At 40.6% G+C, this 24286-nt stretch overlaps 1 protein-coding gene across 5 annotated transcripts in view; it reads right to left on the minus strand.

Annotated features, from left to right (window-relative positions):
* Positions 1–105: 105 nt before the first annotated feature.
* lrrfip1a (leucine rich repeat (in FLII) interacting protein 1a) overlaps positions 106–24286 on the minus strand; it is a 46482-nt gene continuing 22301 nt past the window's right edge. Inside the window, exons 3-16 of one of the 5 annotated variants that reach the window (XM_073473634.1) lie at positions 18238–18288; positions 11635–11661; positions 11419–11544; positions 10820–10891; positions 10037–10207; positions 9822–9914; positions 9501–9593; positions 9244–9336; positions 8962–9106; positions 2603–2652; positions 1622–1742; positions 1455–1534; positions 1257–1361; positions 106–1167 (exon numbers count right to left, since the gene is read on the minus strand). In XM_073473634.1, the coding sequence (XP_073329735.1) occupies positions 1060–1167; positions 1257–1361; positions 1455–1534; positions 1622–1742; positions 2603–2652; positions 8962–9106; positions 9244–9336; positions 9501–9593; positions 9822–9914; positions 10037–10207; positions 10820–10891; positions 11419–11544; positions 11635–11661; positions 18238–18288 (1335 nt within the window). In that variant the 3' untranslated portion in view covers positions 106–1059. Of the gene's footprint in view, positions 1168–1256; positions 1362–1454; positions 1535–1621; positions 1743–2602; positions 2653–3086; positions 7694–8961; positions 9107–9243; positions 9337–9500; positions 9594–9821; positions 9915–10036; positions 10208–10819; positions 10892–11418; positions 11545–11634; positions 11662–18237; positions 18289–24286 lie in introns of those variants that run through there. The other 4 variants (XM_073473630.1, XM_073473632.1, XM_073473631.1 and 1 more) reach the window with 4 other exon arrangements.

Here is a 24286-nt window from a genome sequence, read left to right on the forward strand (position 1 = left end):
CTAGAGACTAAATAAATAAAGCATGTTATGTGGAGAAACAATTAAAACATCTGGAGGCCACAGACTGATGAGTCCAGGACTAAACTGCACGTGTGCAGATACCAATATGGTTTGAACTTTTATTGCACAAAGATGACAGTTCTTTATGTTTCCTTACAAACATGTTAAAGCTTTGTAAACAGTGAAGCAGCAGCATCTCCCCAGTGTGTTCAGTATCTCCTGCTAACACCGCTTTGAGTCCCCGTCGTCACATTTCTTCAGTTAAGTCTCAGCAAATAAAAGTGTGTGTGTGCACCAGAGCCGACCAGTGAAGCAGAGAGAAGCTCGGAGTGGTGACGGGGTCTTAGTAGAAGGACGGTTACAGGCTGCGGATCGAGCTGAAGGAACTACGACTGAAAGCTGACGACTTCTTTTTTGACTGTGATGATGATGTTTTGTTGGGGGCGCTCCGTAAAAACTTCAGGTTTACCACAAGTGACAAACACACCCAAACATTTACATTTCTAAAAATAGTTTGGCTTTGGATGCAAATGAGGAAAAAAGGTCAGAAAATACACTTCATTTTGCTCTTTCATTCACGACACACACACAAAGCACTCCTGTCATCTCAGCGATGAGGGTTAACAGTCTTGGGCCGTGGACACTGGGACCGTTTCTTTAGTTTCTCTGTCCTCCGTGTGAGCAAGGCGGGTGAATATCTGGAGTCTGGATGAGAGGCAGCAGTGCAACATTTACTTCAGTCCCCTCCATGTGGCCCATTCCCTCCTTCAGCAGTGCAGAGGTTCAACCAAAGTTACGAGGTGCACGAACATCCCCTCACTTCATGAACTGTCTGGGTGTGTGCACGACGCTACGAAGATTTCTCATCATACAGAAAATAAACAGAAATGGCACGTTGCTTCAGTGGATATCATAACTAAGCTTCTTCTTTTTTTGTTCTTTTTCTTACGGTTGCTATCAGGCAGATGGAAGAGAAACCCATAAATGCAGGAAGACTCTTTTCCAAGTGATCAGCCAGTTCTGGATAAAGAGGGTGGGAGTTGATATGTGGTGGAGTTCCTATGGAGTCTGTGCCATGCCACGACTTGACTTCATCTTCTCCAGTCTCTTAGAAAGGTGGCTGTTGTTTGACTCGAGTTCGTCGACCTTGTCCAGTGCTGATCGCAACTATCGAATCAAAAGAAGAGAGAATATGTTGCTGTAAAAAACCTGTTAAAATGTTGAAATTGTTATTTTTGCTGTGTGAGAAACTTTACCTCTCTCTGCATTTTCCGTTTCTCCGCCTTCAGCTCGTCCTCCACCTTCTCTGCGTTCTCTGATGCAGACTTGTATCGCGCCACCTGACCTTCAAGTCTGGTCACCTGGAAACCAAAAATAAAAGAAATAGACCTCTTAAGTGAGGATATTGTCATATTTTTAGCTACTTTATGAAATAATTACTCTTGTCAGCTTACGTTTTGTTCCAGAGCAGTGACTTCTTGTTCCGCCTTCACAAGTTTGAACTTCAAGTCACTTATTTGTCTGTTCGAGTCTCCTGGAAAGATTTAGAAAAGGCAAACATTAGTTGAAAAAAGTAGAAAAAAGCAGCTTCTTGTCTGTTTTCATGCACATGGAAACCCACTCTGCAGTTCTATGATGTTTGGATCGGTGCCGTTTTCAAGGATTTCACCATCTGGGCTCAAGTTGTTCTCAGTGCCATTCTTCTGAGTCTTCTGTTCCAGCTGAGCCTTTAGCTTCTTCACCTGTAGATGGAGCCAAAACACACCACATGATAAAAGTCAACACTCAATATGACGGCTGACATTTACAAGGTCTCCACTAAGGATTTGGCCACTTAAATTCTATAATAAACTTTCAAGTCAGAACATTTTGTAATTGTCTTTAAAGGAAAATACATTACGTTATATTTCTCTTATTGCCAACAAATCCAACGATGTGTTTTTCCATCTCTTGACACTGTCTGAGACACACTGGTCCCTACTGAAGACTTAAGTCATTTTCTCAAACAGCTGCTTTGTTTAATAGTTTTTATTTAGTCTGGCTGACAATAATTTCACTGTTTTGATTGAGAAGAATACTCTTTATAAAGACCGGACACTATAAGTAAAAATCCAGTATCTTAGGGGGGATAAGTGACATGACGTGGGACTTGACTTGCCCAAACTAAGGACTCAACTTGGCCAGGAAAAACGACTTGGGAGTTGCTTGAGACTTGGACCAAATGACCCGAGTCACACATCTGCTGTTAAAAGGATCAATAAATTGTTGGTTTTGGTCTTTTTATGGGATTTGCTGACAGTAATTAAAATATAGGATATCGTTTTTTCCCTTTACTGCTTTTAAAGACAATTACAGCAGTCAGACTAAACATTTAGACCACATAAAGTTAATAATTACTCTGTAGGTACAAACGTTTTCTGAAATGGGACAAATAAATGTCCACAAATGGAAAAGTGCCTTGCGACAGTCTGCCTTTGCTGTAATATGCTGTAGTCTGTCTGTGAGAAGTAAAATTTATACTCTCTCTTAACTTGCCACTTTGCTTCTTATTTACCTTTAAATATTCACTGTGAGACTACCAACAACAACATCACTGACTCACCTGCTCGATCATCTTCTCACGCTCATCCACCAGTTTCCTCAGGCGGATCTCTGAGAAGATAAAGCACACGATTGAGAAGACAACAATAACGTCTCCAATGACTAATTCAAATGGAACGTCATGCACCACGAGGCCACAGTTCATCAACATTTCCCACAACAATAATCGAAAACTCCATCTTTTAAAGAGAAAAATGAAGTTGACATACCAGGGGTGGGAGGAGCCAAGGAGATGGTGGGAGGGGGGCTGGGTCAGGGTGGGAGGTTGGTGCATGCAACAGAGCAGGCATCCGTGGGAGAGTGATGGAGCGTGAGGGGGGAGGTTAGCATGCAAAACTGTGGAGGAGAGGGTCAACGCAGGAGCACACAGCTGGTAGGAACACACTCGCACTGACCACACATTACTCTAGTATAAGATATGATAATAAGGATGAAGATGATATGTTGCTTTTCATTATATCAATAAAAATGCATTTAGATCAACATTTCAAACTGGTAACAGCAGGGTATTTATTTGCATTTCAGTGTGGACGCTCCACATTCATCTTTTCCATCAAGTGCCACAAAATGCAAACATACATTTATCATTCGTTTCATTCAAATCTTTGTTTTAAGTCCATCAAAAGTCTTAATTAATCCCAGAGAACCGAACAGGGTCTTCACACATTTTTCATTTTTAACCGTCAGCTTTACAGCTGGAACATATCAAAGCTAGTTCGCTGGATTCTTAATGAGAATTAGCAAATGACATTTTTCTTTTTTTATTCTACAAACATGAACTTAATACATGAATGAGTTCCTTTAACTGTCACAAGAAAAAAATCTTGTATGATACCAGAGCGATATCACCCATGAGTCATCACAAGCAGCGTAATTAATGTGCATCAATAACAAAATATAGCAAGTGCAGTATTGTCCAATAGTAAAAAAATCCACTGTTACCAAACAGTTTACATTCTCATCTCTCCACAAATTACTTTTTCACACACATAACCTCAGTGACAACTGGACTTGGACTGTTCATATGGATTAATTAGAGGAATATACATACATACAATATTAATTGGACTCAAAGTGCTGTAAAGGTCTGCACATACTTGTTTTACCACTTTGTAAACATGAGGGGTGTCACGACTACGATTCTACATAAAAAATCGAAATGAGCAATTTCACTTGTCAGAATCAAAAGAACGATCTGTGATTCTCCGTTTCTTTTTTCTTCTTCCTCTATGTGGCTACTTGCGCGCAAACAAACGAACAACGGCAAAGCTAGCTTACCAATAGCTTGCAGCTGCACTTTCACGAAGACAGTGAACCAACTTTTACCACTGCTAAGTCTGACAGCGCTGGAGATGTTGGGTTCATTTTCTTTTTCGGAGATTCCATATTGATTTTCTTGGGAAGAAGGTTTACTTAGGAGTCATTTGAGAAACCGAACTTTGTTTTGTTGCTTCTTGTTGAATCACTGAAGGGTGTTATTTTCGGTGAAGTCTGGAATCTTAATTATTTGAACTTGTCCGACCCTAAACTAATAGCCAACAGGATAAAGTCACGCTGTTGTAAAATACCCCTAGCTTTAGAAGATTGTCAAAATGTAAATGACAGTTCTCAGTGCATAAAACCATTGATCAGTTGATCTTTACAAATCCACATGTGATAGTGTAACACAGCCGTCAGTGCTTCAACAAATGTTTAGCCATTGAGTCGGATCGTGGCCTTAGGATTGAAAATCAAATCCAGTCTGTGATTGGAGAATTGTGACACCCCTCGTAAACAGCTAAGCAAATGCTAGTAAAGGGCAGATCACATGATATGTATCTATACTATCTACCTTCTATAAGCTAAGACATTTTACACTCCTCTTTGCCCTTGGCTTTGCCTTTCTTGCCGTTCTTCTTCGCATCTTTCTTCGTCTGTGGTGTCTCTTTATCGTTGGCCACTGCACTCTTTGGTAAAGCCACATCTTCACCCTGTAACTCCTGATTAATGGCATCTAATCCTTCCTCTACAGGCAAAGACGATGCCTGGTTAATGTTCTCTGCACCATCACCCAACTCTACAACCTTTCCTACCTCTATTACAGGCTCATCTGCTACAACTACTTCTTCCTCAGGCGTGCTTTTCTGCTTTTCACATACATTTTCCCCCTTCTCAGACATGGCTTCCTCATCAGGCACAGCATCTGTCTTTTTATCTAGTGTATCACCCTGGTTACCCCCATCGACCGTACACTTCTCTTCATTGTTTGCAACTGGCTCATCTTGTGTATTTTCATTTGACTCAGTTTTACTCTGGCACAGTCCTGAACTATCTGACATGACTTCAACTCCCTCCTCAATATCTTCCTGTTTTGGACTTTTAGGGGGATTGGTTGCTGTAGGCGCATCAATATCCATGTCATCAAAATCAAAAGACTGCCCCTCCTCGTCTTCACCATCCTCTTCATCACTGTCCTGCAGGATGGGTTGAGAAGAACCATTATCCTCAGACTTGTCTTTGCTGGGTTCATGCAGCTCAACAAGTGTCTCACTCTGATCATTTTGACTGTTTTGATGTTCTGGATCTTCTGCCACAGCTGATTCTTCAGCGCAGTGGTCCTGCTCGATAGCAGACTCTTCTTTTGGAGAGTTTGGTGTATTCAACATATCAACGGTTTTGATCTCTTCCGTCTCTGAAGACACTTCAGCTTGTGGTTCATCAATCTGATCGTCACACTGTAATGTCTGGCTTTCTGCATCATCCAGTTGTTCGGCCTGAGCTACAGTCTCCAGACTCTTTTCAGTCTCAAATGCATCAGTGTTTTCCGTTGGTGGTTCACTGTCACAACTTTTTTCTTGACGTGAGGAGATGTCAGGCTCCTCTCCATCACTGTCCTGCAGGATGGGTTGAGAAGAACCATTATCCTCAGACTTGTCTTTGCTGGGTCCGTGCAGCTCAATCAGCGTCTCACTCGGATCATTTTGACTGTTTTGATGTTCTGGATCTTCTGCCACAGCTGATTCTTCAGCGCAGTGGTCCTGCTCGATAGCAGACTCTTCATCAGTGTTTTCTGTTGGTGATTCACTGTCACAACTTTTTTCTTTACGTGAGGAGCTGTCGGGCTCAGCTAAGCCTTCAGAATCCATCAAGTCTCTGTTAAGTTCCTCTTTTTGTATTTGATTTAGTTTTGGCTCTGAATTATCCTCGTCATGACTGAGAGGAACTGATTCTTGTTCAGTCTCTGCTTCTGCCTCCTCATCATTCTTGGCTGTGTCAGTTGCCTCCTCGGGATCGTCATCATTGATTGGAACATGTGATTCAGCTTCAGTGTTTACCTTACCGCTTATTGTGCATTCAGATTTCATCTCATCAATAGACCCAACTTCATCCTCTGCCCTATCAACGATTTCTGACTCAGTATGGACGACGTCGCCATTAGTTGAGATGTCGGTTTCCATTTGAGAGTTATCTACACTGGACGCACACACTTTGTAAAGACCATCAGAGCTCTCTGCACCTTTGGAGTCGCCATTAAGATCAGGACTACTGAGGTTGGCCTCTGAAACCAAACTTGTTTTAGATTCCACTTCTTCTACTTCCTCCGTTTCCAAATTTTGCGCCTCATCTTGCTCATCCTTTTGAGGATCTGTTCTGGGTTCCTTAATAGTGTCAAGGTTAGAAAAGACTTCATTGGCTGCTACTGCCTCTGTTGGTTCTACTGTTTCCGTTTCCAAAGTTTGTTCCTGGTCTTGCTCATCCTTTTGGGGATCTGTTCTGGATTCATTGAGAGTTTTAAGGTCAGAAAAGTTTTCATCGTGCGTCACTGCCTGTACTGCTTCTGCTGTTTCAGTTTCTGAACTTTGTTCTTTTTCTTGCACGTCTGTTTTGAGATCCGTTTTGGATTCCTCAACACAAGAAAAGGTTTCAGTGGGTGCCACCGCCTCTACTGCTTCTGTTTCCAAACTTTGTTCCTCGTCTTGCTCATCTGTAACATGATCCACTCTTATTTCAATGTGAGAAAAGCTTTCAGGAGTTGTCACAGGTTCGACTTCTACATTGCCCAAAGTTTGTTCCTTGTCGTGGTCATCTGTGACATGATCCGATCTTGATTCTTTGAGAGTTTCACTGTGGGAAAAGGTTTCGGTGGGTTTCACTGCTTCTACTCCATCTAGCTCCTGAATTTCTTGCCTGTCCTGCTCATTTTTAACTTGATTCACCTTTGATTCCTCAAGGGTTTCATTTACAGCACCATCAATGTCAGGTTTTGCAGGTTCTGTTGTTTGCCCATTGTCTCTTGTAGCCACTTCAATGTCTTTTTCTGTTTTGACTTTTCCTTTATCCGTTTCATCTTTGTGTTGGTTCTTGTCCTCTTGTGCTCCTCCTTTCTTTTTGCCTCTCCTCTTCTTTCTTTTCTTTTTCCCTGAAGCAGCAGCACCCTGAGGCTGAGATTTACTTGATATCTCCTCCGCCTCATCGTTCTCTGCCTCTTCTGTGTTCTCAGGCTCTTGCTCAGGTTCTGTGTTTGACACCGCTGGGACGGACTCAATAGGTTCTTTCTTAACATCTTGTGCGACATTTTGCTGATGACATGATTCTGCATCCCTCAAATTACTTTCCTCAACAGCTTCCTTTTTGTTTTCTTGCTCTTCTAAAATGTTGTTACATGACTCTTTAAAGTCATCACTGTGAGTGTCAACACTACTGCTTCTGGTTCCTGTCTCCTTTAACTCTGGGTTACTTGTCTCTTCTAAATCTCGCCCCTCAGGCGTTTCTGTTTCTGGAGCATTTTCCTCAGAACTCGTTATTGCTTCAAGCCCAGCGCTACAAACAATTACATCTTTGGCTTCTGTGATTGAACTGTCCTTAATGTCCACGTTTAAGTCCTTGCTGAGGCCACTTCCATCAACATTGTCTTCTTCTGTGTTTAAGCATGTCTGTTGTTCTTCTGTTGGCTGTTCTTCGTTAGGGGTTTCCAGTGTGGGCACACCAGCAACATCACAGACTGTATCAGAGCTCAAGAGATTCTCTTTGGCTTCCTCAAACATTTCTTGATGTTGCTCTGGATCCACCTCTTCCTCTCCGCTACTTCTCAACTGAGTTTCCTCTGTGTTGCCTGAGAGATCATGAAGAGCAGACGGTGATAGAGGGCCAAATAATGTCGACTTAAGATATGATTTTCAAAAACTGTAATCTTGATAAGGAGATGCATCAGCAGAAGTCAAGGTAAGGCAGAACACCTGATTGATTCAGTAGCCAGAAAGGGAAGCACAGAGCCAAGATGACCAAGAGAAGCACAAGAAGAGTGAAGATGAAGATGAAGAAAGGCAGGAGGAACATCGAAGTGAAGATCTTGATCCCCAGAACATCAATGTGACAAGAGAAGAAGCCTGAAGCCGGCCGACCAAAGGTATTACAGAACATAATAATCCGAACTGTTCCTTGCAAAATAACTAGGTGCTTTATACCATCGACCCTGTAGAGACCTGACAGCATTTACACAACAGCATCATCTGCACTAACACAGCTAGCAGAGATTCAGAACTAACAGCCAGTAGCTGAAATGATGAAAAAGGTGCAAGGGAAACATAATACAAGCCATAACATGAGTAGTGAAGACAAAGCGAGGTGTGTGCCGAGTTTGTAAGTAGAATCACAGTTTTTACAGGTAAGCAAGATGTTTAAAGGATAAGGCTGGTGTTTCTCTACATTTTTCTTCAGAGAAATCAGAGAATATTTGTGCAGCATACATTTTCATTTAGATTTTTTTAGTTAAAGGAGAAATCTACTAAGCCTACCTGCATGGCTCTAATGTAATCATAATGTAGTTATTTCCTTCTCAGCCATGACTGCTTTTTGTTGCAAGTTTCCAGCAGCGCAGACGCATGACTTTGACGTTCACTGATTTGCAATGTGCAACTGTCAGAAAAACATGCTAGCATTGATGACAGTATTTGATAAGCTCAGAGGCAAATGATTGAAACATACAATGTCGAACCAGTTCTCTACAGACAGCTACAGGAACAGCTACCAAATTGACGTTGCTGTGACATTTTTGTGCCACTGTTTGTTTCAAGGTTAAAGGATGAACTCTCAGTCTCATAAAAAATGTAGAATATCACCAGACTTATCCTTTCAGGTCAGTGCAAATCAGTTATGGGAGCACAACCCAGGGAACTGAACACTTCACTCCAAAATTAGACATTAAAAATCTAAATATTCAGATGTCAGTGCATTCTTGTAATCTCAAAGCTCAGCATTAATTTTCCTATTTTTATTGATTAATTTTGTGTCCCATCACGACCCTGAAGCATTTTGGAGTGAAGGTCTTCAGACAGTTCTTAGCCATGCAGTAAGCAGTTTTTATTGTATAATGTGTTTTACCGAGCATGCCGTTCCCCTCCGTTGGGGTTGTTTGTGACTCCGGAGCCGGTTGGGAAGCAGGGTCTGCGCTGGGGGACCCGTCAACTTCCGCCACACCAATGTCTCCATTGATGTTTAGATCAGGTCCCAGTACTATTCCATGTTTCTAGACAAAGGAAAAGTCAAACATTTACAAATTGAAGACATTTCTACCTTCAATAAACCAGGATCCAGAGTTTCAATTTTGCTTCCCAAAACTTCCCACAACAGGTTAAAATAAGAATCCACACCCTGACTGAGTACCTTCAGAATGTCTTTGAGGGTCACCACCTCTTCTCTGAGCTCATCTCGCTCAATTCGGATTGCATCTGTGTATTCTTTCTGTCGCTCTAAGGCCTGAGCGGAGCCCCGAAGTGGCAGAGTGTGAAAGAAACGTGTACAAGAGGTAAAATGAAGTGAAAGTTGGCATTCAATTGCATGCAAAGAAGATACTGAATTCATGTCAGTAAAAGCTGAATGTGATAATGAAACACAGAAGTGCTGGGGCTCATCGGCCGTACCGCGATTTTTTTATCCTTCCACTCCACCGTCTCCTGCAGGTCAGATATTTCTCTAATAAAACCGTCCTGTTTCAAACGCAGCTGACGGATGTCCTGAACAGCAGGAAAAGAAAATAAAGTTTGAGATGAAGAGAGAGAAAGAACAAAGAGAAACATGATGCATGCATGTCTACAGTGTGTGAACAGAATAGAAAGCTGTGAAATGAAACATGCAACCGTTCTTACTGGCAAACTGAGTCTCTTTTCTTAATATCTGTCTTTGTAATCCATCAGAGGCTCCATTTAGACACCTTGTTCCACACAGTCCACACAGATACTCACATTTAGCAGCTCTTCACTTTGTTTTAGCGTCTCTTTCATTTCGTTGAACTGGAACTGAAGCACACTGTGGGCATGTTTCTCTCTTTCGAATTCCTGTGAGGAACAAGAGACAGTTAGATAACATACAACTTGACTTTAAGGTCACACAAATAACATGTAGCTTAGCTTATAATATTCTCAGTTTTAAAGACTATCACTCTGTCTGCCTGCCGTACCTTGACCTTCTCCTCGTATCCCCGCTGAGACTCAGACAGCAGCTCCTCCAGCTCCATGAGGGAGTCCTTGAGTGTGTCCACCTGGTACATCAGGTTGTTCTTCTCATTGTCCAGCTGGGCGTTGGACACCATGGCCTTACGATACTTCTCCTCCACTTCTGCTAATGCATCCTGATGTCATCACATATACAGAATGTAAGAATATAACAGGTGCTGGGGCTCAGCAGCTGAGGCTGCAGAGTCATACTTTCATCTCAAATAGTTTAGATAAACTTTATGTTTGGAGTGACAGGTGAACAGCTGGCAGAGAATTCAGACAATGCAAGAACACAACCGTAAACCCTGCCGAGTTGACATTCAAGTAAAGAAGTACAGGCTAAGGAAGAACACGCACACATTGAAATGAAGAACAGCAACATGCAGATGCAACTTTGACAGTTAGATCGCTAGTTTGCAAGTTTACAAACAAGTGAGAAAACATCTGCCCAGCTGAAAATGAAAGAAAAACAATCCCTTAAACAGACACAAAATTATATTTGTGTTGAGTCTAGAGTGTCATTACTGTCAGTTGTCAGATTATCAGTTGGTTTATTGATCTGTCAAGCAAAAGGAATCCCAACTATTTGGATAATATAATAGTGAACAGGTTGCACCTATTATTGCACACTTCACCCACTTTGAGTAGCAAGTGGAAAATAACCAGTAAGTAAGAAACGCCAAACATATTAGTAAATAGTGAGTCTGGAGTCGGGGGTTCTGTCTGTGAGGGTCTCAGGCTGATACCTTGGCTTCTTTTAGGTTCTGCGTGTACTTGAGCTCCACATCTTGAATCTGATCCTTCAGTTCGTGAATCTCCTGGTGAAGAGTGAAGCAGCAGCAGCAGTGAGCAGAGTAGCGCAGCGTGACATCAGCATCAGAAAAGCAGAAAGTTTGGTGAGCGAGCAACGAGAAGTGTTTGCAGAAAGAATGAAAATGGCATGACAGCACGGAACTTCACAGAAACATTTGTGCTGTCCGTTGCATTTTCTCTTTTTCCTTATAAAACGGTACGATCTAGTTTTTTCTAGACACCGAGACTTGTGCCCCCTGATGTCTTGTGGTTTAATGAAGCATGTCTGGGTACATAAATGACTGAGTAATGAATACTGCCTGAAGACAAAAGTTTCTGCTGTCATATAAAACAGCAGAAAACTTTTCTGTGATCCAAACGTGTCAAACATTAATAATGTTGTGAATTCTCAAGGGGCCACATGATGATTTGGTGATTTCTGAGTAATGTGCAACATAAATTCTTGTTTTCATGATGATTTTATCAAAATGACCGCTCAACCTTGTATGATACCTCAAAACGACAAGGAAAATGTCCTCTCTTTCAGCATTACCTTGATTTCTCGTATAGACGTCTCTGCATCTACAGTTATAGCCGTCTCGCCACTTCCTCTCCGCGAGGACGACCCGCCTAAAGACGTGAGGGTTCCTGCTGTTAAGGCCGAAGCTGCTCGAGACCCCTGAGGAAGAAATGTTTATTAGTACTCTTTGGCATCAACTGGTACTTAATGCAAAGTAGATATAAGCATGTGTTGATCTGACTAACTCACCTTCTCAAGATAATCTCTGTCCTCCACCTGTTGAGACAAATAAAAGACAGTCAGAACAAACGGAGGACGATGTAGCGGCCAAGAGGACCAACTGACGGAGGAAGGAAGGAAGTCAGCTCAGCACTTATAAGAAGATTTATCCTGACATAACCCCGTGACAAAGCAAAAGACCAAACAATACTTCCAAGCACTTCAACCAGCTTTCAACTCATGAACAAACTCACAAAATGCAGAAGTTTATTTTGATATGAAACACCATGCAGATAATAAGTATGGGAGGAATCGAAACTCCTTCAGAAAATAAAATCTCCAACCAAAATTTAGTCTGACACAGCCGTCCATTCAACCACAGATCATGTATCAATAAAACAGCACACACATGAAAAACAATCTCGTCACAAGACAAACTGGTTGTCTCCATAGTCAACACACAAATTAACCTCTGACACAAACACAGTGTAATCAGTGATCCTTGTGGGATGACGTGCACGAAAAGGAAGGCACCAAACAAAACCGAGCAGGAACTCAGCTCACATCACAGCCTCGGCCTCCTGTATGTGCAGAGCGACTCACATCAGAAAAGTCAGGAATAGTAACATCGTCCAGGTCCCGCGGGAGGCCACTGCTGCTGGCCGCACTCCTCAAAAAACTGGCAACAGAGCCGCAGTTGTCCTACATCGACCACCAGGGGGCGAAACAGAACAGCAAAAAGGCCAAACACTCAAGATCAGGTTAAAACTAAGAAACACCAGCCAGTTAGAAACTCAGTCAAGTTGAGACAGCGGAGAATTATTAACAGGTATCAAAGATCAGTCAAGTTTACTCTTAAATCTAATTATGTAACCTTAAATCAGTGCTAAAAACAATACAGTTTTACGACAGATAAATTAATGGATGTCTAAATCCAAAAGAGAATATCTTACAACAGCTTTTTGTATACATGACGAGCTAAACCTCACTTTGGTGCTTCAGGCTTGTAACAGATGGCTCCAATCAGTGACTGTACTGTGGCTCAATGAACTGGACTGATGACCGCACACTCAGAGGACTTTCATCGTTACATTTCAAGCGTAAATGTGACTTTCATAACCTGAGTGACTTTCAGGGAGTGGGCTCCAATTCATGGCTCACTTATAACAAAACAGTACAGTGACATCCTGTAACGACTGTGTTGTACAGGTCCACCAGGAAATACCTGCTTATATTAACAATGTTTGCTCACTTCCAAATTCCTCTAATGTCAAACAGTGATTCATAAACCAAACACTGTAGTGTAAGTGCATGATGGCGGTTAAGTTAGAGAGCACCATATACAAGAGGTCGAATGTGATTTAAACCCTGGGATTAGTAGCAGGAAGTCTGGGGAGTGAAGGCTCACCACTGGGCTGGCGCGGGCTGAACTGGCCCTGGAGGAGGCTCTGGAACCGGAGCTGCGATAACTAGTGTACTCTAAAGGCTGCGGAGAAAACACACCGTCATGTTTCTGTCTGCACGTGGAGGCAAACACTGACTAACGTGCACATACTCACACTTAGAGTAGCAAACACATGCTGGAGATAACAAAATCACAATCCAGGCTTGGGCCGATATCCGATATTATCGACGAATATCACGATATCTTCCATCATACGCAGTATTTTTCACAATATCGACTATCAAACAGCTGTGTGATTCTTCTCCTGAGGAGAGTCTGACTATATTCTTTATTTTTATATACATTTAAATTTTAAATGATTACAGTGCTATTTAAAGATAATTTTATCCAAATTCGGGACTGATTCTGAGACAAATCATCTTTTTTTTATTCAAGCACTGAAGTATAATAAAAGTATATGACATAATTATATATAATATATGTGGTGTCAGGATGGTATACATGTATTTTTGTTCAGCTGATGCTTATAATCAATAATTACCTGCTTCTAATGGCTGGTACTGAAGAGATAACCGATAATTTCAGATTCTCCTCTAAATAAAGACATTTTAAGATTTTTTTAAGTACTTGCAGACACCCTGCTGAATCCAAAACTTACACTTTGTTTTGAATTAGACTTAAATTGAATTAAATCAAGTTAAAATCCAAATACATCCCATGCAGCAGCATCGTTTATGTACGAAGAAAACAAAAACAAACTTCACACAGTCCACTCAGTCTTCTCAGTCACTGTTAGTGTGATCAGTCCACAGTTAACAATCCAGGAGCAGAAAACACTTTCCACACATGACCAGGTCACATCTCAGGTGAGTCAAACCAACAAAACCACAGGTCACAGAAAATCTTACTTGAGAAGCCGAACTAACGACTCGCCGTGACGCACTGTGGAGACTGTCTTCATATAAGGAGCTCTGCACACACACAGACACACACACACAGTGTAAATAGTAGCAGTATGCTCACACTTCAGAAGTAGGAACAGATAATGTTTTTACTCCATGCTTTTCTACTGAAAGGTGAAAGGTGTTCAGAACTGTACAGTGACTTTAAACGGTGAGAAAGCATTTAACTGGAAGCCCTTGATGTAATAATCACATATTTTTGCTCTTAAAAGGAACAGTTCACCCAAAAATAAGAATTCAGCCATTATCTGCTCGGCCCAGCAGCTCGAGGGTAAGTCGTTAATGACAGAAGTTTTATTTTTGATCAAACTTTGCCTCTAAGACAAACAAGGTCAGTATCAGGTGCTCTTTAGAAAGCTGTTGTGACAGAATAATAGGTGTCATTTATCACTGCGTGGAGATTAGAGTGGATAAAAGATAAGCTGGAAATGACTGGAACCAACCCTACGATACATCTGCTTGGTGATCTGACTGAGTGACCCGTAGAACTGCAACACAGGATGAAGTCGGGGGTAAGAATGAGGTTTACAAGGCTGCAGATGGAACAGGTTGTGAAAGCATGAGCAATTCTCTTTTCAATTGTCTCTCTCCACAGAGAGCTGTAGGGTCAGGTAACATTTGTCTGTATACAGACCTGGTAACCATTGAAAGCTGAACCAGTGTTTCTGGAAGAGGACAGACCGTTGAGGTTGTACAGGTCAGAGGAAGCATAAGAGGCCTGAAATGAGGAAAGGGAAGAAGGAAGCGAGAGTATCGAGAAGGAGTGTGGGAATGAGGGAAAGGGACAGGAAGTTCAGAAACATAACTTTTAATCTGTGTGTAACTTGCACCTGTTAGCAATGTATTCATACTACACAAGTAAACAGCAGCGAGTGAGGATCACACACACATGCACAAACCAATTCATCTGGTACTTGGTGACAGTGTTTTGTCTCTTTTGTACCTTGTATTTGAAACTAAAGCCAAGCCTTCATAATTCTGGTTTTGGACCCATGCTGTCCAACAGCTGCTTCGCAGGAAAACCCCAATCATGCACATCCATCTCTTGACTGCAACTTGTTTTGAATACACATAACAACAAGGCAAAATAGCCAAAATGCCATGTCACATGTCACACACTGGCTCCACTGTGACTCGTCCATGCACCTTGTTGTGTTCTTTCAGCTTGATTAGATAAACATTTTCATGCCTCAGTAAAAAAGGTTATTTCAATAAAAACATCCCAGACTTTCACAGGTCCCAAGCAGCTGGAGTTACAACTCATTTTGTTAATTAACACAGCTTTAGACAGAAGTGACACCACAGGCTGTTAGCGGTATGAGAAATCAAACAAGTGTGCAGAGCAGAGCCACCCACCGGCTGCAGGTCTGATCTGGAGGCACGAGACAGCCGGCTGTCATCACTTAATCTGGAGCTCTGAGAGTCAAACACCAACACCACAGAAACTACATGTCATCCTCAACACATCTGTCTGACAGCACACAGCTTTGATACAACATCACAGAGAACTTGTTGACATGTCACACACACATCACTGTTTCAGATACATAACTACTGGTTTGGAAATGTTGTGTCTGGATATGTAGTTAAACAAATATGTCAGAAGTAGAAGTAATTACAGTATGACCGGTACTTGATTTGGGGCTGATGCTGTGGCAACATTAGGGAGTAAAAAGGTCAAGAAAGAATTTAGATTGTACTTTTAGATTATCAAACTGATGGGAACATTTTCCTCCTTTCACATGAGCAGTCCGTGATATCCTGTTTCAACCTGACCACAATCACGCAGCCAATCAAAGTTGCCTGGTAACCAAATTTTATTCCAAAACACTGAAGTTTGCCTCAAAACAATCCAGATAAGATTATTTCTGCCGCCAAAATATGTTTGCATAGATTTGTTTGTTAACAGAACAATTCCCCTCAACACAATGCAGATGTATCTTGCTCATCAAACTGCATGTTAATCTATATAATGCTTTGGACAATCAGTGTACAGCTTTACAGCGATAAGGATGAGACGCAGTTAAACGCACCGTCAGGTCTAGTCTGGAGGAGCGAGACGCTCGGCTTTCATCACTGATTCTGGAGCTCTGACAGCAGGAGAAAGAGGAAGGTCATGAGTGAAAGGTTGCAGATCGTCTAGAAATGTGCAAGCATTCCCTCACTCTTATACAAATCAGTTCAGCACACAGCTACTGACCCTGCTGGATATCACACTGTAATCATCATCGTAGCCGTTCCTCTGTGAGTAAAGAACGTGTAGAGTGAGAAACACCAACTCTATTTCTGCACAGGCTTTTTGTGTGTTTACAGTTCGAGCTTTTACATACGTCTTTGTCTTTGTGCTTATGCTTCTTCTTTTTCTTTGACTTCTTAAGTGACAGAGAAGAGGAGGAGCCCTTAGAGAGGAAGAGTGGAAGAACAGTGAAGGGTGAAAACACGCAAAACCTCATCCAAAAATCAGATCGCACAGCACACATAAGTGAGAATAAACACCTCGTGTAAACATCCCAATTTGGCCTGATTTGAATTAACTTTCTATCAGATAAGGGGTGGTGGTGTAAACCTTTGATAATCCGTTAAACAGGAAAATATAAGCGCCTAATTACAATGTAAATGCTAAATCCCATCATTTCTCATGGTTGGAATAAATGGGGCAACGTTACTTCCGGCAGGGTCTGTGGCCGACGGACATCTTAATAGACTTAAGGATTTGTTGAACTCCTCCTCGAACATCAAGGCACTCAAAAATTTAATTACAATGAATAGTTTAGACTATAAAATATAAGGATATGGTGAAAGATGTCCACCCCAGTCTTTAAATGTTCTTCTTATCTGCCCAAAACCCAAAGTTATTCAGTTTAATATGACATAAAACAAGGTAAAGCTGGAAATCTCCATGTTTGACAGGCTGAAAACAAAATTGTCTGCCATTTTGCATGAAAAATTATTTTTTAGTTGTTCAATCAAGTTTTGAAAAGATGAACGAAGCAGAAATCCACCGAACCAGAGTGCAGATATTCCTCCCAAGACACGATGTGCGTCAATCTTGTAAATTGTATGAAAGGGCAGTTTTCAAGGGAAATTGATTAATTGAATGTTCTTAATAAAGTTGGAGATAAACTTCTTCCTCTTCTGTTATGTTTCTGGCAGTTGAGATGCTTCACAGCGGGTGGAACGCTGCTTTAGGGCATGTGAACGCACATCTTATTTATTTAGCGTTCATGTCAACAGTTAAGTTGGAATCTCTAATTACAAGTATTTCAGTCAGATATAAGAAATACAGCCCATGTAACCACAGCCACTGTTACTAATAATAGGAAAACCAAACCAACACACAGCACATGCACCATGGTCTCTTAATACATGGGTGAAATGCATACTAAAGACCACAATCTTTAAACATGAAATTATATGCCAAAACTAACTGATTTATCTAAAAAACAAAAACAAAAAATAACTGAGTGAAGCCAGATTTCCAGGATCTCGTGTGCCCACGAGAATGATTAGTATGAAGAGTTTTTCCACATTACACAGCACAGAAGAAACAGCACTCAACATTTTGAGACATAACACAGCCTAAAATAGTGTCGAGTGTGTTTTGGTTGGAGCCTGATAGCTCCATAACACACCCAGTTCTTTCAGTCAAAATCAAAGTCCAGGGTAGTCGATGTTCCTTCACAACAGCAAAAACAAGCACACGACCGAATACGATCACACATAAAAATGTTCCTCTGCAATCACAAACTATAAAATCATTGACTCACTTTCATCCTGTGCGAAATAAAAAGAATATAAACTCAAACTAAATCCATTTAAATCACAGCACACAAACATGCTTTGTATTATAAATAATGATGTTCTTATTTCTTCTGTGTAAACCCCACGAGGATAAAACAGATTAACTCCATGCTTTGAGTTCTTTAAACTAACTGTTAGTCAAACAACGACTCATTCACACTACAAATCTTCAGGTAGCGGGGTTAAAAATTCATAATATCAAACCCTTACCCCTCCACCGTAAGCCCCGACTGCGTCAAGATCCGACTGCACAAAGACACAACATCATCACCAACAACCCACACTGACTGCACTTTATTGAGTTACCAAGGACAGACACACCGCCTCCACATAGCCAGAGGTTCAAGGGAATAAGGTCCGTCTTTGTGGATCCAAAATGTATTTGAGACTCGTAAAAAGGAAAATAAAGTGTTATAAAGAAAGTCTCTGGAGATTTAATGCGTGTGCTGTTTGAGTGATACTGACCCTGACACTGCCCCGGCTTCCCACTGACATCCGTTCATCGTCGTCTGAGAGCTGTGTGAGAGGGCGAGAGAGTGAAATGGATGGTTAGGGTTGTGGAAAATGGTCAAAATGTGTGATTTACGTCAACAATGACCGCGGACGGCAGATAATGATAGGAGGCACCCTGCTGCAGTGACACATGGTTCAGTTCAGTGTTTCTCTCCTCAGATCTGATGATGATTTATGTGACCTTGAGAAAACATCACATTTCTAGATATTCTCTTGTGCAAAGCAAAAGCAAATACAAAGAATCAAATCTTATCTCGAAATGACTTCAGGGCTTTGTCACGCCACCTTCTCAAACAGAAGTTGGTATTTAAAGAATGTTCAAGACTGTTAAGCTAAGGCTAGTAGCTAACAGTGTAATGTACCTGTGCATACAGTAGTAAATCCAACATAGTGATCACTTTTACTTTAATCCAGCATTGCTTCACTATTTTAACAAACATAGTATTTTCACTCACTTTTTTTTAAATCACTGTTAAGCTCAATGAAATTCAACACACTGTCAACAATTTTACATTATTTATTTTTGCTGTATTGATGGAATAAGTATTATGAAAATGTACATCATTTTCAATTTATCGAGGCAATAGGGCTGCAACTAACGATTATTTTTATTATAGAGTAATCTGTCAATTAATCTTTAGATTCATCGATTAATTGTTTGTTCTTTAAAATGTCTGAAAATAGTGAAAAATGTCTTTAAAAGTCTTAGTCTCAGTCCAAAACCCCATAATATTCAGTTTAATACAATATATAGCAGAGAAAAGCAGGAAATCTTCACATTTAATAGGATGTAAACCATTTTTGCATGAAAAATTAGTTTAACAAATCATCGATTATCAAAATAGTTACCTATGTATTTACTTATTTATTTATATCGACTAGTCAATAAGTTGTCTAATTACTGCAGTTCTCTAAGACAAAGGGTAAATCAGGAGTGTTGAGTTAGTACTGACAGCTAATGTCATCAAGAGCAAATTAAAACAGGAACAGATCAGAAAACAGAGAGACATCTTATAATAAAGAGATTATTAACAATAAGTGATCTGTGATCTGATCTTTTCTGCACACGGTCTGCTAAATCTAGTCCTGAAGCCAAGGTCAAACACTGAGTTGCTCCCTGTGGTTCTCCAAGATGGAGGACAAGATTACAGAGGAAAGGCATGAAGAGATGGAAACAGATGGAGGGCTACAAACCGTCTGTATCCGTGAAGAACGTGAGTACCTCTCACTGTCCTCCTGGATGAGGAAGGAGGGAGGGGAGGGGTGAGGATGGAGAAGAGAGGAGATAAAGGAGAAGGAGGAGGAGAGAGATGTCAAAGATCAATGAGACAGATGGAGGGGGAAGGTAAAAAATGACATTTAGTGGTCAGTCTTTCCACCGATCCAATAATGTCCAGTTCAAGAAGAAGTTGCATGTTTTCATTACAGCCTAAACATTGTTTGAAACAGGGTTTGTACAGTTTTTTAAGTGTAAAATTCAATCCCTAGACTCCAACATCTAAATTGTTACTGGAAATGTAATTCTCAATGTACATTTGTCACTTTGTTTATTTTACATGCTGTTCATATTAACCTGGGTGGATGTTTTGATTATTTAATTCTTGCTAATTTCAATGCCAGAAGGCAAACAAATATGACAATGGGATTGTTTCATTTCTCATTCTTTATGAGCGGATGAAACACCAACTTAACTAACTAACTATTATTTTCATCACGATTAATCTGTCAATTATTTCCTTGATTGATTGATTAGTTGTTTGGTCTATAAAATAAAAGTAAATGGTGAAAAATGAAGTCCAAGATGACGTCCTCAAATGTTTTGTTTTGTCCACAACCCAAACATACTCAGTTTACTGTGACAGATGAGTAAATAAACCGAAAATATTCACATTTAAGAAGATGGAATCAGAGAATTTTGACTTTTCTCCCTTAAAAATTACTCAAGCTGATTAATTAATAATCAAAATAATTGATAACTGTTGCAGCTCTACCCCAGATTATGCTGAAAATCTATTTTTTTTATGAGTATATTCAAAGTCGAGCATTTTTCTAACCATGATAATGTAGCCAATGTTGAGACTTTGTACAAACCCTGTTTAAAATCCCTAAATAACTTAATTTTGATTTCACTTTAGGATTATGATGTTGTGATATACTTCAATTAATCAAACATATTTGATATTTGGTAGCAATGAAAACATGTAAATAAATCTGGACACCACATAAACTGAATGGCATGAAAGCAAAGACCAGGATACATCACGTGCTTTTGTCTCAATGCCTCCATTAAACAAATCTACAAGTTTATTCGACAGTGAAGTCGAACTCGTTCACAGAATCAGTCATGCAAGTTCCTAAAACCATCACACTGAAACAGTAAATCCATCCAACAAAACCAGTGAGACACCCATGTTGCACAAACACTGTCACCTCAAATTGCAACACACAGTAAGTGAAATACTTTAGTACAAAAACACACTGTGGTTAGTGAAACTACGAGTCACACACACTGTTTCTTCATCGCTGTGTTTGAAACTTTCTGATGGTCTGAAGCAAATCAAAGTAACTGAAGTGGTAAATTCAACAGTAAATCCCATGCAGTCTCACACCAACGGGGCAGATGGCCATGCTGATTCAAATCCAAACGGGCACCCGGCTCCTTTGAATAAGTGGATTATCATTAATGGCCAAGCTTTGATTCTTCATAATCCGTTATTTTCTAAAAAGGCTTAACAGGAATTATCTAGAACTCAAAAGCAGACTCGGTCTGCACAGCACACTGCAAAAGCTTCCAAACAGACACAAATAAAAGCCCCCAAACATGTACAGAGGCAAGTAAACACATGCGTTAGTGTTTTAGTGTCACCACAGCACAGAAACTGTACCATCCATTGTTCAATATCTCCCCATTTGCTGTCCGATCGGTCGTCTACTTTGGTGTCCAAGCCATAATATTTCTAAGACGAGACAGGAAATGAAGGCAAGAAAAAAGTTCAGGTAACAGAGCACAGGTAAAAGATTTCACAGTTTGAAACACACACCGATGATAATTTAAATGCAAGGTAGAAATGAGGAAGAGGAGGCCTACCTTCTGCACCTGAAAGATCTACACACCAACACCGAGGAGAAGAGAAAGATTGGAGGATATCAAACATGAAAAGGGGAAAATAAAATTAAAAAAAAGGTTTGATGAAGACAGACATGAAGTTGAAACTTTCAAAAACATAAAGTGAGCTGCAGTAAGTGACAGATGAGGACAGACAGCATGCAGAGGGGAAGGTTTCTGCTAATGAGAGCAGCTCAGGAATGTGCAGTCCCCCGCTGCACTGCAGGACCAACAGTAACTGACCCAAGAACACAAGTTCACTGGAGATTTGCAGAAGACCTGGGTTACCAGGTATTTTCCCATGGTTCCTTTAGGTTGGTATCAGTGGCAGAAAATGTGCAAGTGCTACAGAGTCACTTTAAAGTCTGTGTTCCCATGACTACACAGCTGAGTCTTGTGACAAACTGGCCTCTCACACATCCTGGTACAGAGCCTGCGAGCTGAGATCATGTTCAAATAAAGTGAATCCAAATACTCCTGTTAAATTGCCTGTTAACACATAAATCCACATTTTGCATATTCTTTTTCTGTTAGTTAGATGAGATGATTGTTACTATTGTCAAGTTTGTCCATTATGAAATTACAATCTGTAGCTAGTTAGCTTATTCTGAGGTGACACTACAGCACTTTAGCAGGGATTGTCATAGATTGCCGACAAAAGCCTCAGATCAGAGGCAAATCAGCGCTCGCTCCAGTGAGCGACAAATGCTATCTGTGAACTGTTCAAAGATGCAATCCAAGATCTCTTCGTATCCCCAAGAGCAGACACTCCTCAGCTGCAGTAGCTCTCTGAACCCAATCGTATCATGTATATACACCAATCAGCCACAACTTTAAAACCAGTGACAGCTGATGACCTCTGGTGCCCTGGCACAACACAAAAACTGCTCAGGAACAGCAGGAGGGACGTGACAAAGAGCCCAAGGCGTTGACCAGGCCTTCAAATTTCCCAGGTCCCAATCTGACTGAGCATCTGTGGGACGTGCTGGAACAAGTCCGATCCATGGAGGCCCCAGCCCCCAACATACAGGACCCAAAGGATCCACTACAAACTTCCCGGTGCCAGACACCACGGGACTCTCCCAGAGGTCCTATGACCATGGCTTAATAGGTCAGAGCTTTTTTAGCTGCACAAGGGGAACCTGCACAATATTAACACACTTCACTATGATTCAACAAATTTAAAGAAACATCTGGATCTTCATAGTTTTCTTCATCAGTAATGGGAGTAATCTTGAGCAGGGATACTTCACATCAATGAACTCTGACTGCTGCTTAATATGTCAACTCATTTCCATTAACCTTCCCAGTTCAGTCTGAAGTTGTGGGAACAAGGACTGAAGCCAGGCAGGCCTGTTCTCTTGCTGTCTAAAATGTGGAATGTTTGCGGAAGTACATCCATTATAGCCCATTACAAGTGTTTTCTTTTTTGATAAACAGTGAAACCAATTACCCGAGTGTATATCTATTTCATATGGAATAATATTTTCTTTGGTCTTTTCATTCATTTGCCCTTCAACTGTAATATCACAACTAATGACAAGTTTTTCCTCACTCGAATTGAGGGTCTAAGGACAGAGGATGTCGTTTTGGCTATATAAATAAAATTGATTTGATTTGACAACTACTTGAACTTAAATTAAATCACAGTATTGTCCGACTGAGCTGTTCTCATACACACTTTGCTGCTTTTACCAACAAGACAAACACATTTGCTGTTAACTTTAATATAAGAGCACTGCGGCTTTGAGCTCACCACCTCTGATCCAAGCCAACACACTGAAAACACACCCCACCCTGTCTGCTGCACTTTCCATCCCAACGGTCCAGCACTTTAATCCAGATTTACTACCACTGTCTCCCTTGTGTGCTTGCCCAATATACGGATTGGCTGCTTTGTAATTCTGGCTTTCAGAAAATGGATTCGCAGCTGACCTCTGCATCCCTTTAGGAACGACAACACTCCTGAAAAATCAATGGAGCACAGCCTTTTGGCCTCACTAGTCCAATGCTCTTAATCTATAGGTTCAGTCACGATGAGAGGTCACGTCCTCACGCTGGATGACCTCTTACTGCAGCAGACTGGACCTCATCTAGTCATGAAGTCATCCTCTACTCCAGTTGTAGAGGCCGCATTAACTTCTAAAATAGCCTACAATGAACAGCACAACATTTTTTTTTATAAATGATAGAGTAATATAACATAACAGGAAATTAAAATAATCCTTCATGGAGACATCTACAGTCAAAATAACCCCAAAAGTGTGTTATTTAAGTTCTGAAACTACATTAATTCTACACAGAACCAAAATTTGGTTGCAAGAAAGTGAAATCTAGTGGAAATATACATTTTTGAAAATTACAGATTTTGTTCTGGTAAAAAAAAAGTAGTGTCTCTTGGATGTTCAGGACAAATGTCAACTCAATCTAGTGAAAAATAAGCAACTGCTGAGGTTCAAATGCACATACGAATAATACAAAAAATGCTGAAATTTAGCTCAAAGGGCTAAACTTCAGAAAATTATAACTTAAAAAGTTTTTAGGGTATAGCTTCAGGATTTTTCAAGGTCCGATGAATTAAATAGAAGTTTCAAAATGATTTTTTCCAAAGAAAATCCATGACATGAACCGGGACAACTTCTAGATTCTGAAAGACTTTCGTGGAATGACCCATAAATAAATCTTCATGTACCTGTGCTACACGAGCTCTGACCTTTCATCTCTCTCTGTTTTCACTTCCACCATCTCCTACAGGATGATTCTAAAGTACAATATGTCTTTTACACTCATACCGACAATTAGTACTGATTTGTTATGACATAATCTTACAGAAACTCATAATTAAAAAACACAAACTGACCAGAGGGATCCTGTCTGCGTACTTATCTCATATTA

Source organism: Pagrus major, chromosome 9, assembly GCF_040436345.1.
Source record: "Pagrus major chromosome 9, Pma_NU_1.0".
Classification (NCBI taxonomy): Eukaryota; Metazoa; Chordata; class Actinopteri; order Spariformes; family Sparidae; genus Pagrus; species Pagrus major.